Source organism: Sciurus carolinensis, chromosome 4 (assembly GCF_902686445.1).
Source record: "Sciurus carolinensis chromosome 4, mSciCar1.2, whole genome shotgun sequence".
Taxonomy (NCBI): domain Eukaryota; kingdom Metazoa; phylum Chordata; class Mammalia; order Rodentia; family Sciuridae; genus Sciurus; species Sciurus carolinensis.
In genome coordinates this window covers 115,114,998-115,141,515 of record NC_062216.1, presented here as the reverse complement: position 1 = coordinate 115,141,515, position 26,518 = coordinate 115,114,998, and the positions used below count along the sequence as shown (strand labels likewise).

Below are 26,518 nucleotides of genomic sequence, written 5' to 3'. Positions count from 1 at the left end.
CTTCAAAATACATTATGAAGCTATATAATCAAAGCAATATGGTACTGTAGAAACAGACACACAACAACAAATGGAAGAGGATAAAATTCCCAGATATAAACCTCAAGTCAGTTCATTTTTAACAAAGTTGCCAAGAACACACAACAGAGAACTATTAATCCTTTTAATGAATAGTGTTGGAGAAACTGAATATCCACAAACAGAAGGGCAAAGTTGAACTTTCATTTCACACAGTGAAATTGGACTCCTAAACAAAAATCTACACAAAATGGATAGAAGACTTAAACTGTTGAGTTGATAGAAGAGAACAAGGAATGAGCTACAGGGTGTTGCTTTGGACCATGATTTGTTGGAAACGACTCCTAAAACACAGGCAAGAAAAGCAAGAGTAAACAAAGGGGATGACATCAAAATAAAAGTGTTCTCTGTGGTCAGGGAAACAATTAACAGTGAAGAGACAACCATGGACCAGGAGGAAATATTTGCAGATCATACAGCTGACAAGGGGTCAATATCCAAAAGATATAAGGAACCAAAGCAACTAGAGCAAGAAAACAAGTGATTAGCTTTAAAAATTAGCCAAGAACCAGAACAGACACAAGTGAGTTTGTGGACACAAGCACAGCATCCCTAATCATTAGGGGAATTCCAACTAAAACACAGTAAATAGCACCTCACAAAATTTCTAATGCCTGTTAAAAGAAAGATGAAGCATAACAAGTGCTGGCAAGGATGTGGAGAAAAGGGAACCCTGTACACCATTGGTGAGCATGTGCATTATTAGAACAACAATTTGGGAAAACAGTACAGCAGTTCCTCAAAAAACTGAAAATAGGTTACCTTACAGTGCAACTGTCACACTTCTTCACACTCCTGGTGATGTATTCATAGGAAATGAAATTGGCATGAGAAAGTGACGGCACACTCCCGTGTTTATTGTGGCATTTCTCACAATAGCTAAGATACAGAATCAACTGAGTGCCCATCAGGGTATCAACAGATAAAGAAAATATAGTATATATACACAGAGGAATGTTGCTTGGCCATAAAAGGATGAAATCTTGTCTTTGGCAGAAAAATGGATGTCATGGTTGGACATTATGTTAAGAGATATAAGGCAGACACAGAAGGATAAGTACCACATGTTCTCTCTCAGATGCAGAAACCTAAGAATGTTAACTTGAATGTGGAACAGTGATTAGCTGAGGTGGCAGAGTATGGAGAGTGAGTAAAGGAGTCTGGATTTGATTAGCCAACACTGTATGCACGTGTTGAGATATGATTCTGAACCCTACAATTGATACATGTTAATCAAAATAAAGTGCTTTCAATAGTTCAGAAAAATAAATCAATTGGTGGTGAAAATGCCCATATTTGGCAAGTAACAAAGTAAGATGTTTAACTTGGTGACTTATTCAACTCTACCTAAACAAAAACAACTGGAAGAAAAAGTTCCCTATATATGAATGATTGATTAAGGGTTTGAAGACCACAGAAATTTAACCTTTATTTTGTATGTTTAATTTTTCATTCCAGGATTTCCATAGGAAAATTTTATCAGCTTTTTTAATACTAAAGATTATTTTTATTCTCATAATGAAAAGGTTATAAGTATATATACAACAATTTCCCAAAGAGAAGGCATTATAAATCACAAGCCCTTGGTTTCTCATTCTTTCCTCTAGTACACATAACCAAGAGATGGTTGTATATTTTGCAAATTATTCTGCACTAAGTACATTATTATTTATGCTCTTTAGATTACATGGTAATCATCCTTGACTTGAATCTACCTCCTGGTCAGTATAATCTATACATAATTGACAGGCATTAAGAACTGACATAGGAAATTCTCTCTCTTCTTGAAGGAACATTGTAGAACCACTTAATCATTGGTGCACTCTCAGGCACTGTCCTGGGGAGGATAGCATTTACTTAGTTGTAGGAGAACACAGTCTAATAATAAGACCTAAGAAGTTTTTACAAAGCCATTTATTTGAAAAGCCTCTATGCTCTACGATGTCCCTGCTCACCCCTTCTCTGCTTTAAATGCCTCAAATCCAAGGACCAGTTTTCTTGCTAGGCAAGTGCCTTATTATTGAGCTATACACCATCATGCAAAAGTTATCAACTTCTTAATCAGAAAACATCTATAGAAATTCTTAAGTGTTACCATTAAACGTGCTATCCAGAGTGTGATATAGCCCATCAGCATCCATGTCATCTGGGTGCATGTTAAAAACTGAAAGACTCCTGAAGGAAAATGCTATTTAAAAATCTGAAGGTCCTCGGGTATCATAATCAAATTTCCATATGCTCAAGGAGATAACTTTTATTCCTGGATTTTTATCATTTCAGTGTTAATTTATTTCATGTTTTTTACTTTAATTTCTGTGCATCTTAATTAAGTGTTTAAGCAAAGCGAAGCACTTTTTAAAAATTTATTCTAATAAGTTATACATGATGGTAGAATGCATTTTGACACATCATACATAAATGGAGTATAACTTCTCATTCTTCTGGTTGTACATGATATAGAATTTCACTGGTCATGCAATCATATATGCACATAGGGTTTTTAAAGGAAAACATTTACTATTTTAGTAATGTCTTTTCGATACTATTTTTTTAAAAAAATCAAAATTATGATGTCATTATTAGTAGACCTAATACTTAAAAATATGTTTATCTTTGAATGGAAACATATAATAATGTCTTCTTAAGGTTGCACATAGGTCATTCAGTAATACATTAAAAGAAACATCAGATTCTTCAAAATTTAATTTTCTCGATGAAAAAAATTATAGCTAAAATGTTCAAAGAGTTCATTAATTATTCATTATTTTAAAAGTCATAATTTCAAAATTTATTATTTAGATCTCCCCTAACATTGTTTTTATTTGGATATGAGGTGTTCCTCCAAATCTCCTGTGTTAATACTGGAAATTTGAGAGGTGAAATGATTGGATTGTAAGAGCTGCAACCTAGTCAATCCATCCTACTCTGAATGGACTGCTGGCAACTGTAGGCAGTTGGGGCACCACTGGAAGAGATGAGCACAGGCCCTGGGAGGGTGCATCTTCCCTATGCACCTGCCTCCTGCTTCCTAATCCTGCTGTGATCTGAACATCTTTCCTACCCTGGGCCTTCTGCTATCATGCATTGCCTCACTTTGGACCCAGAGCAATGGAGTTGTCCATCTATATAGTATGCAGCCTCTGAAACCATGAGTCCCAAACAATTCCCTCCTGTAATTTGTTCTTGAATGGTACTTTGATCACAGAAATGAAACATGAACTAAAACAAACATGCATCCTTATCTTTTTTGGGGGGGAGTGGGTGTACCAGGGATTGAACTCAGGAGCACTAGACCATTGAGCAGCATCCCCAACCCTATTTTGTATTTTATTTAGAAACAGGGTCTCACTGAGTTGCTTAGTGGCTCACTTTTGCTGAGGTTGACTTTGAGCTCACTGTCATCCAGTTTCAGCCTCCCGAACTGCTCGGATTTCAGGCATGCACCACCGCACCCAGCTCATCCTTTCTTTCATAGTGAAATATCAAAAATGAATTAATTTGGACTGGGGCTATAGCTCACTGGCAGGGCACTTGCCTAGCATGTGTAATGCACTGGATTCAATCCTTGGCACCACCACATAAAAATAAAATAAATAGAAAGTATCATATCCGTCTAGACTAAAAATATTTTATAAAAAAATAAACAAATCTGATGACAGTTATCATGTTATACAATCTAGTGGAAATAAAATTTCTCAAGAAAAATATCTAATGCCTGGATTAAAAATGCAAAAGATAAATATGAATAGCAAATTAAGAAAGAAATTCCTTTATAATAATAATAAAAGGAATAAACTAGGAAGACATTTAAGTAAGGAATTGATAGCCTTGTGCACTAAAAACTATAAAACATTAATGAAAGAAATTTAGGAATATATATAAGTACATTGAAGACATCCTATGTCCATGGATTAGTTAATTTTTTAATGTTAAAATGTCAATACCCCAAAATGATTTACAGAGTCAATGTAACCCTATAAAAATTCCAATTACATTTCATTAGTAAAATTACATTTTTATTGCCATTGTGTCTATTTAGTAGTTGAAATGTCATTAGTTTGACTTAGACACTGAATATTTCACTTGAATTAAAAAATACATATCCATCTCCCTATGGCTAGTAGCTATTTTGGGGGGCAGTAATTGTCCAAAGTTTTCTTCTAAAGAGCTGGTTAAAAAAGAAACATATTATATACAAATGAATATGTTGGAAAGATGATTGAGTTTGAATTTAATGACAAGGATCATCTTTTATGGGTATATGGTTTGATCAACTTCAATAAACATATGTAATTATGCAACCACTACCAAAATAAAAATGTAAAATATTTTTGTCATCCAAAATTGTTCTCTCATAATACTTCTCTAGCCAATCCCTGTCTTCAGACCAAGAAACCACTCACTGATTATATTTCTGTCTCAATAATTCAGTCTTCTCCAGAGTTATATAAATGGAATTATACAGTATTATTATATGATTATGAAACCAATTTATATTGGCTTTTTCACTCAGCATACAGTTTTTAAGATTTATTCATGTTTCATATATATGGGTAGTTCATTTAATTGTATCTGTAAATCAGTTTCGAATTTTCCATTCTCTCCCCAGACAGTGAATTGTTGATGTTGCTGTTAAATATTTTGTTGACTTTTCCCAATTATTTATGATACGCCTCAGGGATACTTTCTCTTCGATTTTGACTTAAACTACAGGGGGGCCTTCAATTGCCAATAATTGTACTTTTGTAACACTGGTCCCCAGAGATTTTATTTTTGTTTTATTTCAACAGATTCCCTGGAGTTGGCAGTAAGTAGAAAATGATGTACCTGCAGCATTAATGAGTATATAGTTGGCCATGTGATATCTCTTTCTCAGAAGAATTATTTATGTTTCAATAGTGATTTTATATTTTATTTCACAGCTTTTATTTCATTTTAAAGAACATGTATCCAACTGAGGTTTTGAAAACTAGCAATCTAAATTGTAAGAAGAAAATTTAAAAAGTTCAGCATATCTGGAATGGATGCTAAGCACTTATTAAAATTTTTGACATCCAAGTCCCAAGCTTCCAAATGCATGTGAATTTGAGGAAAGGTGGAAAGCCTTTTCTTTGCCTCTCTGCACAAAATTATTGGTAATAAATCTCCTCACTGGAAAATAAAACATTATTATATAAAGAAGTGAAATTGTCACAGAAGTGAATGAATTATAGCTCAAAATGAATCATAGCTCAAAAAAGGTAAGTCCACTATAATTGTACCTTAATTTTAAAATCAGAAATCAGGGCAAATGAATAAGGAGTAGCTCCCAACTCTATCTACTAACAAGTAACATAATCTATTTTATTCACATATGTTGATTCTGTTTTATTTTCTTTCTGTGACCCTTTTAATGAATTATTGGCATGGGTGAAGGTGATGTAGAAAAAAAATGCTGAACAATTCTTCCCTAGAATTTGAGATAGCATAGTTTTAGAAGAGGCTGTTAGAACCACATGTTTCATAAATTGCTAGACTAACTCCTAGAAAAACTTGAAAAATCAGAACTGGGCAAACATGGGAGTCTTAGACGTACCAATGACAGAAATATTCAGTTCTACAATCAACGTTTGTGACCACTTCATAGCTGAAGACTGCAGGAGTTCAGTTTTAATTAAAAAATATTAAAACTATTCACTAATATCTACTTTGTAAAATCATATTATACATGAAAAATGCTAGTGTTTTCTCCAAATTAGATGATAAAAGAAAAGAAATATTACTACATGGGAAGGAAAGCAATATTAATAAAGGCAAAGGAATAAAGATAATGCACAGGAGTTTAGTAACCCATTTTTTGAAAGTCCACAAATAATGCATGTAATGAAGCAGATGGACATGTTTAATCAAACAGAGAACTAATATAATATGGAACTAAATACAATTCCAATATGTAGAAAAGGTACTACTCTCCTGCATATTCAATAGTTTTGTAAATAATGATAGAAGTAAAACAAGGTGCCCAAATTGCATAAATATGTAAAAGAACATATTTCAAAAAATCATCTAAAAAGAAGACAACTTATTGTTTATTAAAATATATAATTCATGTGATTTTATCATTCTGTTTTGTTTGTCCTATATGCTGATAAATGAATATTCACTTGATTAAAACAATATAAGAAAATTGATAATAGTGATAGTATACTGTTAGTGCAGAAGACATTTCAAAATCCATTAAAAGTAAAATTTTTAACTATTAAAATCTATTGTACCTTACTCACTGACTAATACAGTAATTTTAATATAACCCTAACTTTGAAACATCACTGGTACTCATTCCAAAAAGACAAATAAACATAGAAGAATTTGTGCAGATATGATAAAACTAAATTTCAAATAATTAACATGTAATTTATATTATATATTAACATGTTTAAATTGTGTACAGCTAAGAGGTCATTTGGAAGTAGTAACTGTATATTAACAAAAAATATATTTTATTAAACTCTGGGGAAAATTTGGATATTAAAGAAAGCGAACTAGAAGGGATTTTGAATTAACCTATAGCATATAATTATGTGTCATCTGATATTTTTGGCTAGAAAAAAACATTTCAAATGAATAAATTTGAGAATGTATATCCTTTTTTGCTTTTATTTGTATGTGTGTTTTGTGTGTATTCCAATGCACATATATTTAAATTTTTTTCTTCTTTTTCTATACAGATTTGATAAGGTTCACAAAAAGAAATGAAGAACCAATCAATGGAAATAGAGTTCATTCTCTTAGGTTTGACAGATGATCCACAATTGCAAATTGTGATTTTTCTGTTTCTATTTCTCAACTACTCCTTGAGCCTAATGGGGAACTTAATCATTATCCTTCTCACTCTTCTCGATGTCCGCCTCAAGTCTCCAATGTATTTCTTTCTCCGTAATTTCTCCTTTTTGGAAGTCATATTCACCACTGTGTGTATTCCCAGATTCTTGATAACTATTGTGAGTGGAGACAAAACCATTTCTTACAATAATTGTGCAGCTCAATTATTTTTTATCCTTTTACTGGGAGTTACAGAGTTTTACCTCCTGGCTGCCATGTCCTATGACCGCTATGTGGCCATCTGCAAACCTCTGCATTACCCAGTCATTATGAACAGCAGAGTGTGCTACCAACTGGTGCTCAGCTCCTGGGCAACTGGATTCCTAATTATCTTTCCCCCTTTGGCCCTGGGGCTCAAGTTGGATTTCTGTGCTTCCAGAATCATCGATCACTTTATGTGTGAAACGTCTCCTATCCTACAGATCTCTTGCACAGATACACATGTCCTTGAAATGATGTCATTAGTATTAGCTGTGCTGACACTTGCGATCACACTGGTATTAGTGATTCTCTCTTACACTTGCATCGTTAGGACCATTCTGAAATTCCATTCTGCACAGCAAAGGACCAAAGCTTTCTCCACCTGTACTTCCCACATGATTGTTGTCTCCATGACATATGGTAGCTGTATCTTTATGTATATAAAACCATCTGCAAAAGAAAGAGTGACTGTATCCAAAGGTGTAGCTTTGCTGTACACATCAATTGCCCCTTTACTAAATCCTTTCATTTATACTCTAAGGAACCAGCAGGTGAAAGAAGTCTTCTGGGATGTATTACAAAAGATTTTGTGCTTTTCAAAAAGCAAAATTTAAGGACATGATGTGAATTACAAACTTACCTTAAAAACTGAAAATCAGTTTCATACATTTGTTGTGATCATGTTTTCCACCTCATCAATTACCTCCTGAAGGAGGTTCTCTAGAAAAGTTCTCTTACTCTATTCCTCCATTTTATGAAGCATTTTGCAATGCTCAAGAACTATTTTGCTCTACTATGGTAACTTCCTTCAATTTTTCAATCCAAATTTTAACTAACATCTCCTTATAAAATACTGAATTCCCCAAACGTGACTGTGAAATTTGTATAACTTGATGGATATAATTTGTTATTTAATTTGGTATGTATTTTTTGTATAGGTATCTTGTTACAGACATTGGGTGTAGTATAATCCTTAGTTTTAAGAAGTTTTCATTGCCTGAAGGACACAAACACATAAACCAAATATTGCTGTACAATAAAGGTGTACAAAAAATATTATGGTATAGATAACATACTTCTGTGGAATTTAAAAGACTAAGAATACTTCCAGAAGAAAGTAATAACTCTGCTGAAGCTAAAAATATGTGTAAGGAAAGAAGACTGAGGTATAAGTATGTGCAAATAGCACATGGTGTTAGATAACTATATTTATTTGGAGACAGTAAGATTAATGGTTAGTATACAGTTTGGAGATATTTAGCTTGGTTCATTTAAAGTTTTACCACACTCTCTGTAGGGTACTCCATAAATCATGCAAACTCTCATTCCCTTGGTTTCTCCATATGTATTGTAGGAAAAATGAAACCCATTCTTCTCATTTAGTAAATAAATGCTTTTGAAGTAGTTTAACACTCAGTAAAGGTTAACACTTTGTGAAGAAGTCAAGAATGTGCTACTTGATATGTTGATATAGATAGAGGCAACAATAATTAAAGAGGTGGAAAGATTAAAACATGAAGGGGCCTATTAGCCAGAATACTGTTTTGGAATTATACCTAATGAATCAGCAATTTTCAAAAATCTTTATAGTGATTATTTAGATTTAATTATTTTTTGTTTTTGATTATGCATAAAATTTATTTATATTTATGGTGTGTGTCTGTGTGACATTCAGTATATGTAGACCTACTGTAATACTTAAATCAGGTTATTTACTATATTCATGACCTCATACATTCATTGGTTCTTTATGGTGTATCAAGTTTTTATTCCCAGGGCTTCTTGTTAAAATGTCAAACATAGTCAATACATCCTTATTTAATAAGCACCTCATGTTATTTTAAGGTCATAGGCTTTTATGACACTTCCAATTAAAGTCATTATAAGAGTATGTAAGAAGGATATTTTGATACTCATCTCTTATATTTTAGGGAGTTTGCCCATGGAAATGAAATTGAACTTGGGATGTCTTCAAATCAGGGGACAACTGAAGGACCATTGTTTTGACCTGTTTATAAATTTTGAGGCTCACTGTATACATTTGACAGTGGGGTCTAAAATACAGGTAATAGAGTGAGAAGCAAATAGACTTATTTGATTATTTTCACAAACTAAATGTTGGTCTTTAATTCTTTTTTCCTAAAACAAACTTAATTAAACTTTAGTGAAAATAATCAAATGAATATAATTGGATTGAATTTACCATTTCTACTCCCTAAAACTATACATTGAATCATTTTAAGAGAGTTGTTTGTAATCATTTAATAAATCTTTCAGACACACAGAAATTACCTAAATGAGTAATTATCCAAAGAACCAGATCCCTTGACCAAATAAGCCCTCAGGTGAACCAGGTGAAAAATGAACCAGGATGAAAAAAGATAAAGATATTTTATGATGTTTTATTATCATTTCAATTATGTTCTCCTGCATTTCTGACTTGATTGATGTTAGGTTATAGCTTGGGTTCTAAGTATTCATTTCTTTCTATTTTTCAGACCTTTAACTCATCCAATGAACCCAAAGGACAATGTTGTCACATTATGTTTTCCCTTAACCTTCCACCTCCTTTCCTTACAGTCTCTCCCAATCCCTTTCTGAAGTCAAGGTTTCCTAGGGTCCTTGTTTACCATAATAAACAACCTTGGAAGCAAGACTTTAGAAATATTTGCCTAACTTTACACACACACACACATACACACACACACACACACATACATGCATATATTTAAAATTTTTCACCTGTAAGTGAACTTCCCATAAAGCAAAATATAAAAATGGAAAAACAAGAATTTCAAGAATTTCAGTTGATCTTTAGGAATCATGCTACAAGTTTTTAATCACAACTAATTACAAAAGGTCTAGTTTATTCATTTGAAATATTTTATTAACTTATGTATACAAATTCACAGAGCTTCCTGTTCAAGTATCCCTAGACTTTGAAGTTTCTCTCCACAGGACAGAATCCTCACTCTGTTTAGAGAGACTGAGAGGTGAATGAATGTGCAAATGTGCTCACATATCAGGCCCTGGGGCTTAACTCACATTCCCTGTAAATGTATCAAGGAATATTCCCAGCTTACTTGGTTAGGAGCATGATATTCCTGCGTCCTTGCTAAACTTACTTCTTGTTGTACATTTTCAATTGTATCTCCCAGGAGTGCCTTCCAAGTATGAAAGTGGAAGTGCCTGTGATCTCAGATCCATCATTACTGTGCCTCAGTCACTTTATTCCACAGTATATGGCATTTCTGACAATGACTGTTTCAGTTTTGAATAATGACAATTTTTTATGCCATCTAAAGAAGTAATTTGTCTCCAAATTCTAATTTTATATAAATACCATATCCACTTTCTAAAAACCCAGTTTACATCTATTTTAAATTGGGTCTTCATAGTTACAAATGACAGTAGACTCTATCTTGATAAAATTATGTAAGAATGAAATATATTTTATTATAATTAGGACCCTGTTCTTGCATGTGTGCACAATAGTGGGATTCACTTAGTAATTTCAATATGTGTACGTAGAAAAATTATGTCTGGTGTCTTTTCTATTCCTATCCCTCCTCCATTCCTTTCATTCCCCTTTGTCTAATCTATTGAACTTCTCTGCTTTCCCCCACCTTTATCAACAAAAACATTCAACCTTTTGATTTTGAGGGATTGGATTATTTCACTTAGCATGATGGTCTCCACATCCATCCATTTACCAACAAAAATCACAGTCATTCTCTATGGCTGAGTAATATTCCATTGTATAAATATACTACAAATTCTTTATCAATTCATTTATTGATGGTCATCTAGGTTGATTACATAGCTTAGCTATTGTGAATTGTGCCACTATAAACATTGATGTGGCTGTGTCACTGTAGTATACTGATTTTAAATATTTTGAATGTATGCCGTGGAGTGGGTCAATGGTGGTTCCATTCTTAGTTTTTGGAGGAATCTCCATATTGTTTTCCAGAGGAGTTGTACCAATTTGCTGTCTCACCAACATTGTATGACTCTTCCCTTTCCCCCATATCCTCGCCTACATCTGTTGTTACTTTTATTCTTGATAATTGCCATTCTTACTACAGTGAGATGGAAATCTGTGTAGTTTTCATTGAAATTTCTCTGTTAGAGATGTTGAACATTTTTTTATATATTGTTGATCATTTACTTTTTTTTTTTTTGAAAAGAGTTTGTTCAGTTCATTTGTGCATTTACTGATTGGGTTATTTGGATTTGTTTCTGTTTTGGGGGGGTAATAATTTTGAGTGCTTTGTATATCCTGGGAATTAACACACTGTGTGAGGTGCAGAGAGCAAATATTTTCTCCTATTCTATAGGCTCTCTCTTCATGCTCTTGATTGTCTCTTTTGTTGTTAAGAAGTTTTTTAGTTTAATGTCATCCCATGTATGGATTTTTTATTTTTTGTCCTTTAGGAGTCTTGTTAAAGAAGTCAGCTTCTCTGCCAATATGTTGAAGTGTTGGGCCTACATTTTCTTTTCGTTTGTGCAGTTCTTCTGGTCTCATTCCTAGGTCCTTGATCCACTTGGAGATGATTTTTGTGCAGGGTGAGAGAAGGGAGTTAACTTTCATTCTATTACATAAGGATTTCCAGTTTCCCAGCATCATTTATTGAGGCTTTCTTTTCTTCAGTGTGTGTTTTTGTGCTTTTGTCTGGTATGAGGTAACTTCCTAATTTAAATTCTAACATCATTTGATTTTCAATATAAAAATATTCTTTCATGTATTTATCTTTCCTCTGAGGTAACTCATGTCCCATGATCTCATAACTTTCTTCAGCCCATGTAAGTGAGCTTGTATTATCAGGACCATCAACATATCTCCATTTTAATCATCATGTTTATCGTCTTCATTGTCATGATCACATTTCAAAGGCATGTGAATGCATGAACAAAACTCATTTGAGTTTTTATTGACACATGAATGTTGTTATCACCTCTCTTTATTTATTATCTAATTTTATGCATTATGGGCAATAGCAAAAATTCCTCTTCTTGTTTACCATAATATTTTATTAAGTATTATGTTCAATGTCTTCACTGCTCAGATTTCAGCTAAATTTTTAGCATATAAAGAAACTATGATAACAGTAGGTGAACATATGATGGCATTTGATAAATTAATTATTGTAATTTTCTCACAATCATAAAATCAAATGTATACCTTGAAAATTAAAGAACATGAAACTTAGTAGTGCTTCTTCTTAAAAATTTTGAGCATAATTTTTCTTCTATAACCAAATCTTGGTTTTGAGCAGGAATAGTCATTGTGCAGTCTCAGAATTGCCGGTAAGGAAAAAGTTGACAAAGTCTGTAGTTCTGCTTTTGGTTATGCCACAGGTAGTTTAGTTTTAAATCAGAACACTTGTGCTTGTTCAGATGAAACCTACTAGTTGAAAGACAACCAAGAATAGAGGGGCTTTAGAGATTGTAATACTACATAGGTTTGAAAATGCTTTCCACAAGGAATAAAATCTACTTTTTATAGATTAATTTTTTTTAATCTTGGAACTATTAATATTTCCAACCCAATAAATTTTTTTTCTCTATGACTCTCTTTCAACAAATGATTTCTGAAAAAGTTACTATCCACATGATCGATAACTCATATTGTATACAAAACAATTCAAATAAGTAAGCCATAGCTATAAAAATAAAGGTATAAAACCTCCAGATAAAAACAAAATAGAAAATACATGTATGTGATCTTGGGCTAGACAGAAGCATGAGACAAAGAAAAATAATTGCTCTATTGAAGTCATCAATATTACGCTCTTCAAAACACATAGTTTCATGAATGGAAATATAAGCCACAACATGGGAAATACATATCAAAATCAGATCTGAAAAAATACTTGCATCTACAATGCATAAAGAATATATGATACATAAAAAGTGCTAACATATAATAATAGTGATAAAAATTTAAATGGGCACATATTTAAGTAGTGCTTTTATCAAAGGAATTATGCAAATGTTTGATAAGTAGTATAAAAAGATGATCAGCATCTTTAGCCTTTGGAGAAATGAAATTATAATTACAATGAGATACAACTATATACCCTTTGGAATGGTAAAAGATAAAAGAATATATATATTTGCCAACACAAGTATTGGTAAGAATGTGGAGCCCCTAGAACGCTTCCTCGCACATGACTGATGGAATATAAAATTATAACACCAGTTTAGAAAATAGTTTGAAACTCTCTTAAAAAATCAAACATTTACCTACCATATAACCAAGCCATTACAGTCCTTGATATTTACTCTGGAATAATGAAAGTTTATGACCTCATAAAATTTTGTAGTCAAATGTCCATTGCAGCTTTATTTGTTATAACCAACAAGAGGACACAAACCTAATGCCCCTGAACAGATGTTGTGAATAAATAAGTTGTGGTACAGCCATGAAACAGAACACTGGTGAGCACTCAGAAATAAACTCATCTGTACATGGACAAATAGCCATCTATCCAAATATCAAAATAATTAGACTGTGTGAAAAAAACCTAGTTAAAATGAATACTGTAGTATAATTTCCTTCATAAAATATTCCAGAAATTGGAAAGCTATGTATAGAGACATAAAATGGATCAACCATCCCAAAAGAGTGCTAAGAGAGACATGGTAAGAGGAATTACAGTGTTGCATTAGGAATCTATTGACAGCAATGACTATCTTCATTATCTTGATGTGACAATGGTTCAACTTTATATAATTCTTATAAAATAAGCAATATTTTACCATCACAGATATCCATATACTTTAAAGAAAAGTGCTTTACTGTGCAGTATACCTTGATAGATTTTTTTTAATCTATTGACCAAAATTGCACCATCATCATGAATAAGTAAGTGATTTTTGTCCATATAATCTATCCTATTTTCTAAAATTGTACTTTTAAAAAATATAATGTTATTTCACATAAAGACAGTGGCAATTAAAACCATTAGCAGATATAAAGTTTATTTCTCAAAAGACAAAAAAAAAAAAACTTCCTCTCAATCCCACAGTTCCTTTTCTACCTAAAAAAAAAATTAAATTAAATTAAAAAAATAAAAAAAATAAAATGTTCAATAATTCTAACCTTGGGGTAAAACACACAAGATGTTTTCCGGTACCACCACTGTGAGTCTATATAGTCAATATTTCAGCCAGCTTCCAGCCAGAAAAGATACAGGTATTTTATCCATTAACTTGGCTTAACTTGGTTTCAGGAAGCAGATAGAACCACATCATTTCTCTCATCCACTTCCTTTATTTATTTGTTTATAAAGTTAATACTTCTACCTCATTGATGACAGTCTTTAGAATCTGATAAGCTATGCCCTGTATTTTGAACCCCTATAGCAATTTGTCAGAAACTGAAGTTCCCATTTAATATTCAAATTGGTAAATTTTATTTATTACTAAAAGCATGATTACTATTATTATCATTAAATGATTCTGAGAATCTTCTCAGAAGCTAAATTTAGGGTACCAGCCTCCTACTCCTAGAGTTCTATTTTTAATTTCTTTGGGTTCATCTTTGAGGGTTTTGATTCCCCAAAAAACAAGATTATTGTGAAGCTCATTTAAAAATAACACTCAGTTGGTCCATTTCATTCATTTATAAACATCAACTATTTAAATTAGTGTCATTACAAAGAATATTACAGATGTCTATCTAGAGTTTATGGAGTCATAGAGCACAGACAAGAATAATTTGCCAGAGTGCCAAGTTCACTTGGTCCTAATGTCATGGGAAGGCCAGGAATAAATATCACAGGAGGAAGTGGGTCTCTTGTTTCCTGTGTCCTGATCAGGAAAGATTAGTGATGCCCTGGTCTTTCTCTCTCACATGACCGCACATGTCAAAGGTTTATTGAAAGCAAAAGTGCATTCAGTGTAGACACGGAATAGTCCATCTCCAGAGAGAACAGCACCTGAGTTCCCTGGGAGTCCTGTCCATCCACATACCCCTTTAGTTCCTGGTTTTGTCAGGCCTGCAGACCTAATTAAGAACAATTAGGTATGGTGGTATGTTGATAGGTCCCTTTTAAGTGCTCAATTTGCATGGGGACATTTACTGACTGGTTTATGTTTTAAGGTCTGAATTCCATGGGAAGGGGGCAGTCCTTGTTCTGCCCTTTTGGTGTGTGGATCCCCCTTGTGATCGGGGCTGAGATATCCTGTTCTCTGCAAAGAGCTGACTGCATGTACTGTCTGCCTGAGAAAGCTGATTCTATCTCCCTCTGTGAATGTGTGTCCCTATGACTTCCCAATATTGCTGCTTATCCCTTTCCATCTGACCCATCACTCACAGTGTCCTACTGGACTAGAGAGGATTTTTAACTTTCTAGTAGTTGAAACTGAAATTCCTCATTGTTAGTGGACTTTGGCTTCCTTAGGTAAGGAGTGAGCATAAGAAACTTTATTAAAAAAACAAAACAAAACCAAAAAAATCTCCTGACCCTCTAAATAGTTACAATTCTCTATCATATATTTTAGTATCCAAATATATTTCTTGTACTATGACATTTTATTTTTCAGGCCCCACTCTACAGAGATTTGCACTTTATGATGCCATGATTTTGGTTTCGTAGAATCTGCATTGAATTATATGTTGCTGAGTTGACATCACACATGACCTTCAGAGTTGTTCTCTAGGAGCAGAAGACCAACTACAAGGCCATTTCCCAGAGTTTCCTTCTCAGTATGGTAAATTCAAACCATGAGAGGACTTTGTGCAAAACTTGTGGGTAGGTAAAGAAGCAAAGGTTATTGTTCTTCAGTGATGTTTGTAGTCAGTCTGCTGAGCTAACATGACATCCAGACTATCTTCTCAGTATGTGTTTAAGAATTACCTACTTTATTGCGCAGGCTTTTTGAATGCACTCTCTCAGAAATTACTGAAATTCATTGCCATTTCCCATTTACTTTTCCTGCACCTTATCTGCAGCTCCCCTGGGAAGAAACATTTTCAGTGGAATAGCCTTTCCTTTTCATGTGTTATAGCCCTCACTGCAACACCCTTGAATTTTATTTTTTTTAAATTTATCTTCCAAAGTTCATCATAAGTGATGATTCTTATTGGAAGTTTTCTTTGAACCTTAAAATTACATAGAATTTCTACTTCTTTTCTATCTCAACATTAATGACATTATTAATAAATTGTCATGTTGTGTGTCTCTGACAATTTTAGCAATACAAACTACTTAAGAGCAGATGCAATGCTTAGCAATTAACACATATATCAAAATATTTATCTAAGTATGACTAGTAAGTTTTGCTTAAAAATGCCATTTAGGATATAAAACAACATTTCTAGGTAAAGATAGAATTTAATAATCTGTATTGAAGAAGGCAGTGTTTATTCTTAGAGATTAGGAAGATCCACTAAGAAAGAAGAGCGGAGAGGTACAGATCAGACATAGCAAACCTAATAAGATATAAATAGTCAAGGGAAGAAATGGCATAGATCCAAAGTAATGTAATAGATAATCATATTGAATTTTCTCATTCATATTCCAACAGCACATTATTTATGCCTAAAATTTATCTTTTTGGTTTTAAAAGAACAAAATCTTTGGAGCATATGCTTCAGAGCTTCTTTCACCTGCTGGTTCCTCAGGGTGTAAATGAAAGGGTTGAGTAAAGGTGCAACAGAGGTATTGAGCACAGCTACATCTTTAATTAAAGTCACCCTGTCTTTTGCTGATGGCTTCATGTACATAAAGATACAACTGCCATAAGTAATAGAGACAACTACCATGTGTGAGGAACAGGTGGAAAAGGCCTTCCTTCGTTGTTGAGCAGAAGGGAATTTGAGAATGGTTTTGATGATGAAGGTGTAGGAGAGGACCACCAATAAGAATGTGAGGACAAGTGTCATCACAGCTAAGACAAAAGCCATCGATTCTATGAAACGCGTATCTGTGCAAGAGATCTGCAGGACAGAGGAAGTGTCACACAGGAAGTGGTCAATCACTTTGGAAGCACAGAAATCCAACTTGAGTCCCAGGAGCAAAGGGAGAAAGATGATTAAGAACCCAGCTGCCCAGGAGCTGAGCACCAGCTGGCAGCACACTCTGCTGTTCATAATGACTGGGTAATGAAGGGGTTTGCAGATGGCCACATAGCGGTCATAGGACATGGCAGCCAGGAGGTAAAACTCTGTAACCCCTAAGAGGAAATAAAAGAATAATTGAGTTGCACAAGCATTGTAGGAAATTGTTTTGTCTCCAGTGAGAATGCTTATCAAGAACCGCGGAATGCAGACTGTTGTGAACGAAACTTCCAAGAAGGAAAAATTTCTGAGGAAGAAATACATTGGAGTCTTGAGGCGGGGATCCAACAGGGTGAGGATGATGATGATGAAGTTCCCCATCAGGCTCAAGATATAATTGAAAAGTAGAAACAGGAAAATCACAGTTTGTAGCAGAGGGTCATCTGTCAGTCCAAGCAAAATGAACTCTATCTCCACTGATTGATTCTCCATTTCTCTTTTGTCCTATTGAATTTACAGAAAATAAAAACTAGCATCACAAACAAGAAGTCATTTCTTCCTTTTCAGCTATATAAAGTTCCATTTTCAGAAATTTCACAAATATTTCCCAAATCAGCTTAGAGATCATAACAAGGAACATATCCTCCACTTCATTCATCATGTTTATAAGAACACCAAGAGGTCCTTCCCTTGTCCAGAGCTGAGTAGGTCCTACTGACCAGTTTATAGGACACTTAATAGACATTTGAAATGTAATTTCTCAATGTCATTAGTGTTAATCTGTGACAAATCTTTCAAATGCTTTATCACAATAGGCTGGTCAAAAATTTGATATATAATATATATTTATTTTTGGTATCAGTTACTGAACTCAGGGATAGTTAGCCAATGAGCCACATCCCCAACCCCCGCCTTTTTTTTTCTTTTATTTAGAAACAGAGTCTCACTGAGTTGCTTAGGGCCTCACTAAGTTGCTGAGACTCCTTTTGAACTCATGATCCTCCTGTCTCAGCCTCCAGAGCTGCAGGAATTACAGGCTTTCACCACCACACCCAACTTGATATATTTTTAATTTCTGAATTTAGCTAATATTTCAAGCAAATTGTCATTCAAGTGGCACAATGATTATAGGAAATAGGTTTATTCCCAGTAGCCATAATAACTAACAATTAAGGGATACATGCATTAGTATTGAAATTTCTAAGAAGGAAAACATATATGAGGGTATAGTGAGTATCCAGCAGGAAGAATGCAGAAATGATCAGATCAAAGCAGTGCTTAGCAGATAACTGAGAAGCAGGAAAACAAATAACACAATTTTCCAATGTGGGTCATCATTTGAACCCTCTATGATAAATGATGTCACTCCTGTATGGTTTCCCACTACCATCCTCTGTCTTTCTATCAGGTCTGAATGGTGGAGAGTAGGAGGGAAGTTCTATCTAATAACAATGATTACAAGTGATTAAGTGACAGCAAAATTATGTTTCAGGTAGAGTTATGTAATGCTTATTATGGTTTGCAGATAGTATACAGGTAAGAAAAAATTGGTTTTCCAGAATACCTTGATAGAATATTAAAACTTTTTATATTCTAGCAAGATTGTAATTCTATAAATGTAGTGAGTATTGATTATTTATATGAATGTTTAGAAGACCCATAAAGCTTGGAGAATGCACCTCTTTAAAACACCATGTATAAGAGTTGAAATGGCATATCATTTCTTGACTAAGAAGTTGTATACAACAATCTGTATCTGCCATTAAAATATACATTCAGAAAAACAAATTTAATCTAAGTAAATAACTAGAATGTGTCCACCTCTGCTGTTTTATTCAGTGTATGAAAGCTTACCAGGCCTAATTATCAAGTGACTTATGGCTAATGATACTGGTGTTCCTCAAATATTTCCAAACAAACAGGAAAGAATCTATTTGCTCTTTTTGTGCAAATTTCTAACTCTCTCTTCTATGATGACTCCTATTCCAGATGCCACTTACTTCCCAATGCATTTTCATTATGAACAATTTGGTAATGCTGTTATAGATAGCAAAAACTAACATTTTTCTTCTAGTTATAGTTTTGAAAACCAAGAAGATCCAGTGATGTGAAATAGGCAGTAAAGGTTTATAGAAGCAGATAATTATAAAAATATGTTTGGTGTGTGTCATGGGAAGGGAAATACCAGGTGAGAAGAAAGAAAGGATTATAGAAACCTAAATAAAAATGATATTTTTTAAAAAGTTAAGTGAATGAGTTTAAGGAAAAATTGAAAGATTAAAATTAAGAAAGATAATTTTATAAATATATATTTGTGTGTAAAAAAGTAATAAGGGAAGAACTTTTAAAACTGAATATACTTTTGTTACTAAAACATACCTTTTTGCCAACTCCCTAAAGTGTAGACTACAATCATGAGTCTAGAGTGGGAAAAAAGTATGTGATCAATTTCAAACTTCACACTGGGTTGTTGGACTGCATTCAGGCAAATTTTTGGAAAGCAGGTATAGTTTTCTCAAAGTCATGATATTCAAATGTCAGGCAAATCAGCTACTAAGTCAGTAAACATAATCTTGTACCCATTGAGAACTGTATATGCAACAATACTATTTTTGATGTTCTGCATGTGTTATGTGGGACAAATGAGATTAAACATTTAAAAAAGTGCCCAGGCTTTGCATTTCAGAGCAAAGAGTCAGATGCATAGACGATATTGTCAGAAGTCCTGCCTTTAAATTATACCATTTTCTAAAAACTTTTACTCAGGTTTTTGTAAGTTTTAACTAGAATCTGAATTATGGAACAATACTTCAAAAAGAATTAGTGGTACTTCTACAGAAAAATTCTTTCTTAGGTGTTTTTATGATCATAACAAAATATTTAAACCTATTTTAAATGGTTGCTATGTAAAATCTTGTGTTTTGCATTGAGGATATTTTCAACATCCAAAGCATCACTGATTCTTAAGACAGCAGAATGCATATAATAATAAACATAAAAGAATCAAGAGCTAACCAAAAAATGAGAGGTCTTCCCAGTGTTCTCTACAGCAATTTAAATAAGGAGATATCTGAGTATGGATCTTTAGATGGGCCTTAGAAGTAGATGAACAGATGAGACAAGTTATGCTAGGCAGATGAAGCAGTATAAGCCAAAGAAAAGCAATGGCTCCAATATAATTTGGTTGGAAACAGTGTTTAGAGTTCCCCTATTTAATCTCTCTAACAAAAGCACAAATCATTGGAAAGAGCAGTGGTCCATGACCCAAGTTCTTTACCATATTCTGATGATTGTGAAATTATATATTATAAAATTATTTCATTTACACAAATCATCCCAATGGCAACACTGATATAAATGTTCAATTATGTAATAAACTAGAATTTATTCATACCAAACTATTGATTTGTCCTGATTCAACAATCACACTTACCATGTATCTGTACAACACATCTGTGAGGGAAAATAATATAAGGTCATTGAACACAGCACAATAAATGCAACTTTACACAATTTTGTTGAAAATAGTGAATATCACATAAAATTAAAGTGTAAAAGGCTTGTCAGTTTTAGATCATTATTTTGTCTTTATCTTATCTATAATATTTTACCAGTATATACAAGCTGAAGTATAGTTAGTAGTTAAAACACTAACCATTTAGTAGTTTAACACAGATTTGTACACATTTATTTGGGCAAACCTGTACTTTCATATTTAACTCCTCATCTGGTGAGCAGAGAGCACTGATGATCGGTTTTTCTCCCTAAGCACTTAATTCTACATAAAACATATGATTGATTTAAATGTTATTTTAGAAATACTATTTTTGACTGATTTAATCCATATTGTTAAGAAATTTATCACATTACCTTCCTTTCTAAAATTTACTATAACCCACTTATCTGAAGTACTGTACCCCTTAGTAAATGTGATATAAAATGAAATATGAAAATTAACCTTCTCTTGGTAATGTGAAGAATCTATGTCTTCAGTCTTACAGGAAAATATCTAACAAGGACAAAGAATTCTCAGGGTAACTGAGATCCCAAAACATCACTTCCTAAGGGATTGCCAAATTGTGAACTATAGAACTGTTTTCTACAAACACACACACACACACACACACACTCTTAAATGTTTTAATTCTGTGTATGTCACTGTATTAATTAATTGCCTACCACACACCAGTCCAAGATACATAGTTTGGAACCCTAAACTATGAAGAAGCAGAGAGAAAGATGAATATTTTTAAGTTGATATGAAAAGTGAGAATATAAGATGACAAATATAGCCTCTTGTAGACTAATTAAACTCAAGCTAAATATGTTATACTACAGATACCTGTTTCCTTTTGGTTTATTCACTAAACAGCAATATCCTGTCAAACACACCACATCAACTCATGGAAATATTTCAAATTTGTTAATGGCTGCATAGTCCTTCTTTGTAATGATGTGTCACAGTTGATTTAATTGCTCTCAAATTGTTTCCAATATTGACAATTACAGTGCACCAATGAATGAAATCATCGATATGTATATTCATAAGGGGTTTTTAAATTTTCTTTATTTTTTAAGTTGTAGAAGGACACAATATCTTTATTTTACTTATTTTTATGTGGTGCTGAGGCTTGAACCCAGAGCCTCACATGTGCTAAGCAAGCACTTTACCACTGAGCCACAACCCCAGCACTTATAAGGTTTTTAATAAAACATAAATTACATAATATTGGAGGATATAATGTTAAACCTTTAGTTAAATTCCTAAAATTTGAATTTCAGAGTCAAAAGCAAATCCATTCTCATTCAGTTAGCAATGTTAAATCATTTTCTACACGAAGTATTTCAATCCACGTTAATACTATATTATTAGTGTTCTTGTTTCTTAACAACCTTAACAATGGAGTAGGTTTTTATCCTTACAAAATGTTGGCTATCTTATAGGTTAGACATGGTAACTGAGGATCATCTTACTTTGCATTTCTCTAAACATATGTGGGATTAAATATCATTTCACAAATAAAACAGCTGTTTCCTATATAATTATGAACTGTCTATATACATCTTTAGCTAATTTCATCTATCAAATTTTATTTCCTTAACATCTTTTAAGAGTTGCTTATTTTTTTAATGTTAATGATATTCTTTTAACCCTTACACTTATTTTTTTATTTCAATTTATTTTTATTGTAAACAAATGGGATACATGTTGTTTCTGTTTGTACACGGAGTAACAGTATACCATTTGCATAATCATACATTTACATAGGGTAATGATGTTTGATTCATTCTGATATTTTTCCCTTCCCCCCCACCCCTTCCACCCCTCTTTTCCCTCTATACAGTCCCTCCCTTCTCCATTCTTGCCCCCTTCCCACCCCCCCTTATGTGTCATCATCCACTTATCAGTGAGATCATTCGCCTTTGGGATTTTTGAGATTGGCTTATCTCACTTAGCATGATATTCTCCAATTTCATCCATTTGCCTACAAATGCCATAATTTTATTATTCTTTATAGCTAAGTAATATCCCATTGTATATATATACCACAGTTTCTTTATCCATTCATCAATTGAAGGGCATCTAGGTTGGTTCCACAGTCTGGCTATTGTGAATTGAGCAGCTATGAACATTGATGTAGCTGTATCTCTGTAGTATGCTGATTTTAAGTCCTTTGGGTATAGGCTGAGGAGTGGTTCCATTCCAAGTTTTCTAAGGAATCTCCACACTGCTTTCCAGAGTGGCTGCACTAATTTGCAGCCCCACCAGCAATGTATGAATGTACCTTTTTCCCCACATCCTCTCCAACACCTATTGTTGCTTGTATTCTTGATAATCACCATTCTAATTGGGGTGAGATTAGTTTTGATTTGCATTTCTCTTACTACTAGAGATTTTGAACATTTTTTTAATATGTTTGTTGATTGCTTGTAGATATTCTTCTGTGAAGCGTCTGTTCATATCTGTAGCCCATTTGTTGATTGGGTTATTTGTATTCTTCATGTAGAGTGTTTTGAGTTCTTTATATATTCTGGAAATTAGTGCTCTATCTGAAGTATGAGTGGCAAAGATATTCTCCCACTCTGTAGGCTCTCTCTTTGCATTGCTGATAGTTTTCTTTGCTGAGAGAAAGCTATTTAGTTTGAATCTATCCCAGTTATTGATTCTTGTTTTTATTACTTGTGCTATGGGAGTCCTGTTAAGGAAGTCTGATCCTAAGCCAACAAGGTGAAGATTTGGACCTACATTTTCTTATATAAGATGCAAGGTCTCTGGTTTGATTTCGAGGTCCTTGATCCACTGTGAGTTGATTTTTGTGCAGGGTGAGAGATAGGGATTTAGTTGCATTCTGTTGCATATGGATTTCCAGTTTTCCCAGCACCATTTGTTGAACAGGCTATCTTTTCTCCATTGCATATTTTTGGCAACTTTGTCTAGTATGAGAAAATTGTATTTATTTGGGTTTGTGTCTGTGTCCTCTATTCTGTACCATTGATCTACCTATCTATTTTGGTGCCAATACCATGCCATTTTTGTTACTATTGCTTTGTAGTATAGTTGAAGTTCTGATATTTTGATACCCCCTGCTTCATTCTTCCTGCTAAGGATTGTTTTAGCTACTCTGGGTTTCTTATTCTTCCAAATGAATTTCATGATTGCTTGCTCTATTTCTGTAAGGTACATCATTGGGATTTTAATTGGAATTGCATTGAATCTGTATAGCACTTTTGGTAGTATGGCCATTTTGACAATATAAATTCTGCCTATCCAAGAACATGGGGGATCTTTCCATCTTCTAAGGGCTTCCTCAATTTCTTTCTTCAATGTCTTGTAGTTTTCATTGTAGAGATCTTTTACCTCTTTGGTTAGATTGATGCCCAAGTATTTTATTTTTTTGAGGCTATTGCAAATGGAGTTGATTTTCCTCATTTCCCTTTCAGCTGTTTCGTCGCTTGTGTATAAAAATGCTTTAGATTTATGTGTGTTGATTTTATAGCCTGCTATTTTGCTGAATTCATTGATGAGGTCTAGAAGTTTTCTAGAGGAGTTTTTTGGATCCTCTAAATATAGAATCATGTCATCCGCAAATAGTGACAGCTTAAGTTCCTCTTTTCCTATTCGTATCCCTTTAATTTCTTTAGTCTGCCCAATTGCTCTGGCTAGAGTTTCAAGGACAATATTGAATAGAAGTGGTGAAAGAGGACATCCCTGTCTTGTTCCGTTTTTAAAGGGAATGGTTTCAGTTTTTCTCCATTAAGAATGATATTGGCCATGGGCTTAGCATAAATAGCCTTTCCAATCTTCAAGTATGTTCCTACTATCCCTTCTTTTTCTAGTGTTTTGAGCATGAAGGGGTGTTGTATTTTGTCGAATGCTTTTTCCGTGTCAATTGAAATAACCATATGATTCTTATCCTTAAGTCTATTGACATGATGGATTACGTTTATTGATTTACGGATGTTAAATCATCCTTGCATTCCAGGGTTGAACCCCACTTGTTCATGCTGCACGATTTTCTTAATATGCTTTTGGATATGGTTTGCCAATATTTTGTTAAGGATCTTTGCATCTATATTCATCAAGGATATTGGTCTAAAATTTTCTTTCCTTGATGTGTCTTTTCCTGGTTTGGGTATGAGGGTGATATTAGCTTCATAGAATGAGTTTGGTAGGGTACCCTCTTTTTCTCTTTCCTGGAATACTTTGAGAAGTATTGGAATGAAGTCTTCTTTGAAGGTCTTGTAGAACTCGGCTGAACATCCGTCTGGTCCTGTACTTTTCTTGGATGGTAGATTTTTAACGGCTTCTCTTTCATTACTTGATATTGATCTGTTTAAATTGTGTATGTCCTCCTGGTTCAGTTTGGGAGGAGCATATGTCTCTAGAAATATGTCAATGTCTTTGGTAGATTCTATTTTGTTGGAATACAGATTTTCAAAGTAACTTCTAATTATGTTATGTATCTCAGTGGTGTCTGTCATGATATTTCCTTTTTCATCATGAATTTTAGTAATTTGAGTTTTCTCTCTCCTTCTCTTTGTTAGTGTGGCTAAGGGTTTGTCTATTTTGTTTACTTTCTCAAAGAACCAACTTTATGTTTTGTCAATTTTTTGAATTGTTTCTTTTGTTTCAATTTCATTGATTTCAGCTCTGATTTTAATTACCTCCTGTCTTCTACTACTTTTGATGTTACTCTGTTCTTCTTTTTCTAGGGCTTGAGCTGTAAAGTTAGGTCATTTAGTTGTTGACTTTTCGTTCTTTTCTGGAATGTGCTCCATGCAATGAATTTTCCTCTTAATACTGCTTTCATAGTGTCCCAGAGATTTTGATATGTTGTATCATCATTCTCATTGACCTCTAAGAAATTTTTTATCTCCTCCCTGATGTTTTCTGTTATCCATGTTTCATTCAATAGCATAATATTTAGTCTGCAGGTGTTGCAGTAATTTCTGTTTTTTGTTTTGTCATTGATTTATACTCTCAGTTCATTATGATCTGATAGAACGCAAGGCAGTATCTCTATTTTTTGCATTTCCTAAAGACTGCTTTGTGGCATAACGTATCGTCTGTTTTCGAGAACGTTCCATATGCTGCTGAGAAGAAAGTGAATCCACTCGTTGATGGTGGAATATTCTACATATGTCTATTAAGTCTAGGTTATTGATTGTGTTATTGAGTTCTATGGTTTCTTTGGTTGGTTTTTGTTTGGAAGATCTATCTAGGGTGACAGCAGTGCGTTAAAGTCACCCAGAATTATTGTGTTGTGGTCTATGTGATTCCTGAAATTGAGAAGGATTTGTTTGATGTACAGGGATGCACTGTTGTTTGGGGCATAAATATTTACTTCGTTATGTCTTTCTGATTTATGGTTCCCTTAAGCAGTATGTAATGTCCTTCTTATCTCTTCTGACTAACTTTGGTTTGAAGTCCACTTTATCTGATATAAGGATGGAAATTCCCACTTTTTTGCTGAGTCCATGTGCATGGTAGGTTTTTCCCATCCTTTCACCTTTAGTCTGTGGATGTCTTTTTCTATGAGATGAGTCTCTTGCAGGCAGCATATTGTTGGGTCTTTCTTTTTAATCCATTCTGCCAGTCTATGTCTTTTGATTGATGAGTTTAGGCCATTAACGTTCAGGGTTATTATTGAGATATGATTTGTATTCCCAGTCATTTGGCTTATTTTTGGTTTTTACATTGGCTTGGTTTCTTCTTTGAGTGGTTTTTCTCTAAGGTAGTTCCTCCCTTTGCCGACTTCCATTGTCGTTTTTCCTTTCTTCCTCATGGAATATTTTGTTGAGAACATTGTGTAGTACAGGCTTTCTATTTGTAAATTCTTTTAACTTTTGTTTATCATGGAAGGATTT

The 26,518-nt window shown here is 33.6% G+C and overlaps 2 protein-coding genes across 2 annotated transcripts; one reads left to right on the top strand and one right to left on the bottom strand.

Moving 5' to 3' along the window:
- The first annotated feature begins 6,803 nt into the window (after positions 1-6,803).
- On the top strand, positions 6,804-7,754 carry LOC124983013 (olfactory receptor 6C6). Its single transcript, XM_047549864.1, has one exon. It carries the CDS (start codon positions 6,810-6,812, stop codon positions 7,752-7,754), a length of 945 nt encoding a protein of 314 aa, XP_047405820.1. The 5' UTR covers positions 6,804-6,809.
- An 8,927-nt stretch (positions 7,755-16,681) lies between these two features.
- Positions 16,682-17,644, bottom strand: LOC124983039 (olfactory receptor 6C6-like). The gene has a single exon (XM_047549917.1). The coding sequence runs from the start codon at positions 17,639-17,641 to the stop codon at positions 16,682-16,684; it is 960 nt and encodes a 319-aa protein (XP_047405873.1). The 5' UTR covers positions 17,642-17,644.
- Positions 17,645-26,518: the final 8,874 nt, after the last annotated feature.